The 8,144-nt window shown below is 50.6% G+C and overlaps 1 protein-coding gene across 1 annotated transcript in view; it reads left to right on the top strand.

Moving 5' to 3' along the window:
- The first annotated feature begins 6,999 nt into the window (after window positions 1-6,999).
- Window positions 7,000-8,144, top strand: part of CYP2U1 (cytochrome P450 family 2 subfamily U member 1) — a 60,375-nt gene continuing 59,230 nt past the window's right edge. The window contains exon 1 of the mRNA XM_073641106.1: window positions 7,000-7,740. Within this exon, the coding sequence (XP_073497207.1) occupies window positions 7,245-7,740 (496 nt within the window). The 5' untranslated portion in view covers window positions 7,000-7,244. The remainder of the gene's footprint in view (window positions 7,741-8,144) is intronic.

The following is an 8,144-nucleotide window of genomic DNA, read 5'->3' as shown; positions in this document are numbered from 1 at the left end:
CCACCACTGTAATACAGGAGATATTATGTCCCCTGGGTGAGGGTGGCACACAGCAGGCTCCATACAATGCCACCATTGAAATACAGGACAGATGTGCCAAGGGTAAGGGTGGCAAACAGCAGGCTCCATACAATGCCACCACTGTAATGCAGGACATATTATGTGCCCAGGGTGAGGGTGGCACACAAAAGGCTCCATACAATGCCACCACTGTGATACAAGATATTAGGAGCCCATGATGAGGGCAGCACAGAGCAGGTTCCATATAATCCAACCACTGTAATAAAGGACATATTATGTGCCCAGGGTGAGGGTGCCACACAGCAGGCTCCATACAATGCCACCACTGTAATACAGAACATATTATGTGCCCAAGGTGAGGGTGGCACACAGCAGGCTCTGTACAATGCAACCACTGTAATACAGGAGATATTATGTGCCCAGGGTGAGGGTGGCACACAGCAGGCTCCATATAATGCCACCACTGTAATACAGGACATATTATGTGCCCAGGGTGAGGGAGGAACACAGCAGGCTCCATGCAATTCCACCACTGTAATACAGGACATATTATGTGCCCAGTGTGAGGATGGCAAACAGCAGGCTCCATACAATGCCACCACTGTAATACAGGACATTTTATGTGCCCAGGGTGAGGGTGGCACACAGCAGGCTCCAAACAATGACACCGCTGTGATACAGAACATATTATGTGCCAAGGGTAAGGGAGGCACACAGCAGGCTCAATACAATGCCACTACTGTAATACAGGACATATTATGTGCCCAAGGTGAGGGTGGCACACAGCAGGCTCCATACAATACCACCACTGTAATACAGGACATATGTGCCAAGGGTAAGTGTGGCAAAAAGCAGGCTTCATACAATGCCACCACTGAAATACAGGACATATTATGTGCCCAGGGTGAGGGTGGCACACAACAGGCTCCATACAATGCCACCAATGTAATACAGGACATTATTGTCCACTTTGAGGTTGGCACACAGCAGGCTCCATACAATGCCACCACTGTAATACAGGACATTTATGCCCAGGGTGAGGGTGGCACACAGCAGGTTCCATACAATGCCACCAATGTAATACAGGACATATTATATGCCCAAAGTGATGGTGGCACACAGCAGGCTCCATAGAAAGCCCCCACTGTAATACAGGACATATTATGTCCCCAGGGTGAGGGTGGCACACAGCAGTCTTCATACAATGCCACCACTGTAAAACAGGACATATTAGGTGCCCAGGGTGAGAGTGGCACACAGTAGGTTCCATACAATGCAACCGCTGTAATACAGGACATATTAGGTGCCGAGGGTGAGGGTGGCACACTGCAGGCTCCATACAATGCCACCACTGTAATACAGGACATGTTATGTGCCCAGGGTGACAGTGGCACACTGCAGGCTCCATACAATGCCACCACTGTAATACAGGACATATTATGTGCCCAGAATGAGGGTGGCACACAGCAGGCTCCTTACAATGCTACCACCAATGTAATACAGGAGATATGTGCCCAGGGTGAGGGTGGCATGCACAGGATCCATACAATGCTACTACCATTGTAATACAGGACATATTATGTGCCCAGGGTGAGGGTAGCACACAGCAAGCTCCATACAATGCCACCACTGTAATACAGGACATATTATGTGCCCAGGGTGAAGGTGGCACGCAGCAGGTTCCATACAATGCCATTACTGTAATACAGGACATATTATGTGCCCAGGGTGACAGTGGCACACAGCAGGTTCCATACAATGCCACCACGGTAATAGAGGACATATTATATGCCCACTGTGACAGTGGCAAACAGCAGGTTCCATCCAATGCCACCACTGTAATACAGGACACATTATGTGCCCAGGGTGAGGGCGGCACACAGCAGGTTCCATCCAATGCCACCACTGTAATACAGGACATATTATGTGCCCAGGGTGACAGTGGCACACAGCAGGGTTCATCCAATGCCACCACTGTAATACAGGACATATTATGTGCCCAGGGTGAGGGTGGCACACAGCAGGCTCCATCCAATGCCACCACTGTAATACAGAACATATTATGTGCCCAGGGTGAGGGTGGCACACAAAAGGCTCAAAACAATGCCACCGCTGTAATACAGGGCATATTATGTGCCCAAAGTGACGGTGGCACACAATAGGCTCCATAGAAAGCCCCCACTGTAATACATGACATATTATGTCCCCAGGGTGAGGGTGGCACACAGCAGTCTTCATACAATGCCACCACTGTAATACAGGACATATTAGGTGCCCAGGGTGAGAGTGGCACACAGCAGGCTCCATACAATGCAACCGCTGTAATACAGGACATATTAGGTGCCGAGGGTGAGGGTGGCACACTGCAGGCTCCATACAATGCCACCACTGTAATACAGGACATGTTATGTGCCCAGGGTGACAGTGGCACACTGCAGGCTCCATACAATGCCACCACTGTAATACAGGACATATTATGTGCCCAGAGTGAGGGTGGCACACAGCAGGCTCCTTACAATGCTACCACCACTGTAATACAGGAGATATGTGCCCAGGGTGAGGGTGGCATGCGCAGGATCCATACAATGCTACTACCACTGTAATACAGGACATATTATGTGCCCAGGGTGAGGGTAGCACACAGCAAGCTCCATACAATGTCACCACTGTAATACAGGACATATTATGTGCCCAGGGTGAGGGTGGCACACAGCAGGCTCCATACAATGCCTCCATTGTAATACAGGACATATTATATGCCCAGGGTGAGGGTGGCACACAGCAGGCTCCATACAATCCCAACAATGTAATACAGGACATATTATGTGCCCAGGGTGAGGGTAGCACACAGCAAGCTCCATACAATGCCACCACTGTAATACAGGACATATTATGTGCCCAGGGTGAGGGTGGCACACAGCAGACTCCATACAATGCCACCATTGTAATACAGGACATATTATGTGCCCAAGGTGAGGGTGGCACACAGCAGGCTCCATAAAATGGCACCAATGTAATACAGGACATATTATGTGCCCAGGGTGACAATGGCACACAGCAGGCTCCATCCAATGCCACCACTGTAATACAGGACATATGTGCCAAGGGTAAGGGTGGCACACAGCAGGCTCCATACAATGCCACCACTGTAATACAGGACATATTATGTGCCCAGAGTGAGGGCGGCACACAGCAGGCTCCTTACAATGCTACCACCACTGTAATACAGGAGATATGTGCCCAGTGTGAGGGTGGCATGCGCAGGATCCATACAATGCTACTACCACTGTAATACAGGACATATTATGTGCCCAGGGTGAGGGTAGCAGACAGCAAGCTCCATACAATGCCACCACTGTAATACAGGACATATTATGTGCCCAGGGTGAGGGTGGCACACAGCAGACTCCATACAATGCCACCATTGTAATACAGGACACATTATGTGCCCAGGGTGAGGGTGGCACACAGCAGGCTCCATACAATGCCACCAATGTAATACAGGACATATTATGTGCCCAGGGTGAAGGTGGCACGCAGCAGGTTCCATACAATGCGATTACGGCAATACAGGACATATTATGTGCCCAGGGTGACAGTGGCACACAGCAGGTTCCATACAATGCCACCACGGTAATAGAGGACATATTATGTGCCCAGTGTGACAGTGGCAAACAGCAGGTTCCATACAATGCCACCACTGTAATACAGGACATATTTTGTGCCCAGGGTGACAGTGGCACACAGCAGGCTCCATCCAATGCCACCACTGTAATACAGGACATATGTGCCAAGGGTGAGGGTGGCACACAGCAGGCTCCATACAATGCCACCACTGTAATACAGAACATATTATGTGCCCAGGGTGAGGGTGGCACACAAAAGACTCCAAACAATGCCACCGCTGTAATACAGAACATATTATGTGCCCAGGGTGACGGTGGCACACAGCAGGCTCCATATAATGCCACCACAGTAATACAGGACATATTATGTGCCCAGGGTGAGGGTGGCACACAGCAGTCTTCATACAATGCCACCACTGTAATACAGGACATATTAGGTGCCCAGGGTGAGAGTGGCACACAGCAGGCTCCATAAAATGCAACCGCTGTAATACAGGACATATTAGGTGCCGAGGGTGAGGGTGGCACACAGCAGGCTCCATACAATGCCACCACTGTAATAAAGGACATGTTATGTGACCAGGGTGACAGTGGCACACAGCAGGCTCCATACAATGCCGCCACTGTAATACAGGACATATTATGTGCCCAAGGTAAGGGAGGCACACAGCAGGCTCCATACAATGCCACCACTATAATACAGGACATATTATGTGCCCAGGATAAGCATGGCACACAGCAGGCTCCACACAATGCCACCACTGTAATACAGGACATATTATGTGCCCAGAGTGAGGGTGGCATACAGCAGGCTCCATACAATGCTACCACCACTGTAATACAGGACATATGTGCCCAGGGTGAGGGTGGCATACGCAGGATCCATACAATGCTACTACCACTGTAATACAGGACATATTACGTGCCCAGGGTGAGGGTGGCACACAGCAAGCTCCATACAATGCCACCACTGTAATAGAGGACATGTTATGTGCCCAGGGTGAGGGTGGCACACAGCAGGCTCCATACAATGCCACCACTGTAATACAGGACATATTATGTGCCCAGGGTGAGGGTGGCACACAGCAGGCTCCATACAATGCCACCAATGTAATACAGGACATATTATGTGCCCAGGGTGAAGGTGGCACGCAGCAGGTTCCATTCAATGCCATTACTGTAATACAGGACATATTATGTGCCCAGGGTGACAGTGGCACACAGCAGGTTCCATTCAATGCCACCACTGTAATACAGGACATATTATGTGCCCAGGGTGACAGTGGCAAACAGCACGTTCCATACAATGCCACCACTGTAATACAGGACATATTATGTGCCCAGGGTGAGGGTGGCACACAGCAGGTTCCATACAATGCCACCACTGTAATACAGGACATATTATGTGCCCAGGGTGAGGGTGGCACAAAGCAGGTTCCATACAATGCCACCACTGTAATACAGGACATATTATGTGCTCAGTGTGAGGGTGGCACACAGCAGGCTCCATACAATGCTATCACCACTGTAATACAGGACATATGAGCCCAGGGTGAGGGTGGCACACGCAGGCTCCATACAATGCTACCACCACTGTAATACAGGACATATTATGTGCCCAGGGTGAGGGTGGCACACAGCAGGCTCCATACAAGGCCACCACTGTAAAACAGGACATATTATGTGCCCAGAGTGAGGGTGGCACGCGCAGGCTCCATACAATGCTAACATCACTGTAGTACAGCACATATTATGTGTCCAGGGTGAGGGTGTCACACAGCAAGCTCCATACAATGCTACCACCACTGTAATACAGGACATATGTGCCCAGGGTGAGGGTGGCACACGCAGGCTCCATACAATGCTACCACCACTGTAATACAGGACACATTATGTGCCCAAGGATGAGGGTGGCACACAGCAGGCTCCATACAATGCCACCACTGTAATACAGGACATATTATGTGCCCAGGGTGAGGGTGGCACACAACAAGCTCCATACAATGCCACCAACGTAATACAGGACATATTATGTGCCCAGGGTGAAGGTTGCACACAGCAGGTTCCATACAAAGCCATTACTGTAATACAGGACATATTATGTGCCCAGGGTGACAGTAGCACAAAGCAGGTTCCATACAATGTCACCAATGTAATTCAGGACATATTATGTGCCCAGGGTGAGAGTGGAACACAGCAGGCTACATACAATGCCACCACTGTAATACAGGACATATTATGTGCCCAGAGTGAGGGTGGCACATGCAGGCTCCATACAATGCTACCACAACTGTAGTACAGCACATATTATGTGTCCATGGTGAGGGTGTCACACAGCAAGCTCCATACAATGCTACCACCACTGTAATAAAGGACATATGTGCCCAGGGTGAGGGTGGCACACGCATGCTCCATACAATGCTACCACCACTGTAATACAGGAATATGTGCCCAGGGTGAGGGTGGCATATGCTGGATCTATACAATGCTACTACCACTGTAACACAGGACATATTATGTGCCCAGGGTGAAGATGGCACGCAGCAGGTTTCATACAATGCCATTACTGTAATACAGGACATATTATGTGCCCAGGGTGACAATGGCACACAGCAGGTTCCATACAATGCCACCAATGTAATACTGGACATATTATGTGCCCAGGGTGAGGGTGGCACACAGCAGGCTCCATACAATGCCACCACTGTAATACAGGAGATATTATGTGCCCAGTGTGAGGGTGGCACACAGCAGACTCCATACAATGCCACCACTGTAATGCATTTTACACACTGAAATACAGGACATATTATGTTCCCAGGGTGAGGGTGGCACACAGCAGGCTCCATGCAATGCCACCCCTGTAATACAGGACATATTATGTTCCCAGAGTGAGGGTGGCACACAGCAGGCTCCATACTATGCCACCACTGTAATACAGGACATATGTGCCCAGGGTGAGAGTGGCACACAGCAGGCTCCATACAATGCCACCATTGTAATACAGGACATATGTGCCCAGGGTGAGAGTGGCACACAGCAGGCTCCATACAATGCCACCATTGTAATACAGGACATATGTGCCCAGGGTGAGGGTGGCATACAGCAGGCTCCATACAATGCCACCATTGTAATACAGGACATATGTGCCCAGGGTGAGAGTGGCACACAGCAGGCTCCATACAATACCACCACTGTAATATAGGATATATTATGTGCCCAGTGTGAGGGTGGCACACAGCAGGCTCCATTAACTATAGATCCTCCCTCCTGCCAGCCCTGAATATGCTGTAGGGAGGGCAGTGTGTAGTGGTGGGTGTGGCATAATGTGGGGGAGTGGTAGCGAACAGCCAATCAGCGAAGGTCGTGGTGTTTGGCAACATTCGCAGGGAGCAGGGCAGTATAAGTGCGAGGTGCAGACGTTGACTGGTAGCAGCTATTACCGCAGCTTGTGCGGACGGTGACAACATTCATTACCGCAGCCTGTGCGAACGGTGACAACAGCCATTACCGCAGCCTGTGCGGACGGTGACAGCGGTCATTCGTGCAGCTGTTTCTCACGGTGACAGAGGCCATTAGCACTGCCGGTGCGGCAGGATGTTGGGCAGCGCTGTGTGGATGGAGTATGTAGCCGCCTGGCTGCCCCTGGGGGAGGACGTGTCCCTGCGGGCGCTGCTGGTCTACACCGTGCTGTTCCTGGCGCTGTACTGGCTGATGAGCTCCCTATGGGCCTACTACCAGATCATCACCGGGAGCTCCCCGCCCGGTCCTACCCCTCTCCCCTTCCTGGGCAATTTCGGCTTCATGCTGGTGCCCGGGTGGCTGCTGCAGCTGATGCAGTTCGGCCTAGACGGCAATAGGCTGAGTCGGGCCCCTGCAGGAGCCACCCGGCGGGGCGCCTTCCTGTACCCCCATATCGTGCTCAGTAATATGGCCAAGCTATATGGCAAGATCTATGGCATCTACATCGGCAACCGCCTCATCGTTATCCTCAATGACTTCGACACCGTGAAAGATGCCATGGTGAACCACTCCGAGGTGTTCTCCGACCGGCCCAGTGTGCCCCTGGTCACCATCATCACCAAGAGGAAAGGTAGGTGGGCAGAGGGTCATCCAGTCACCACAAACATCAGGGCACTGCCAGGATCAGTCTGCAGAGTCTGTGCAGAGCATTCCTCCATGTGTACCCAGGCATCTTCTCATGTCATAGTGTCCTCAGAGGCCCACTGTTTCTTGGTGACAGATAAGGCCATGTTCACATTAGCGTTTTGATATTTCGGGCACTGGTCATTATGGTGTCTCTGGGGTCTGTTATGTCAATTTTTAGAACAAAAGAAAAAGTTGTTGATGCTGCGTCCTAATAACACACAGCGATCAGTGGGGCTCTGCTGCCATTTACATCAGCTATGTGCCGACCTGTATTGCACATGAATTTCAGTTATTCCTACAGCAAAACAAGTGGAATTCCCACACCCAGATGTAAACTCAGCCTTACGC

The sequence above is a fragment of the Phyllobates terribilis genome, unplaced genomic scaffold (genome assembly GCF_046119375.1).
Source record: "Phyllobates terribilis strain yellow unplaced genomic scaffold, ASM4611937v1 Scaffold_1__5_contigs__length_1240528914, whole genome shotgun sequence".
In the NCBI taxonomy this organism is placed as follows: domain Eukaryota; kingdom Metazoa; phylum Chordata; class Amphibia; order Anura; family Dendrobatidae; genus Phyllobates; species Phyllobates terribilis.
Note: the sequence above shows the minus strand (reverse complement) of the source record. Positions and strands in the feature narration are given on the sequence as shown.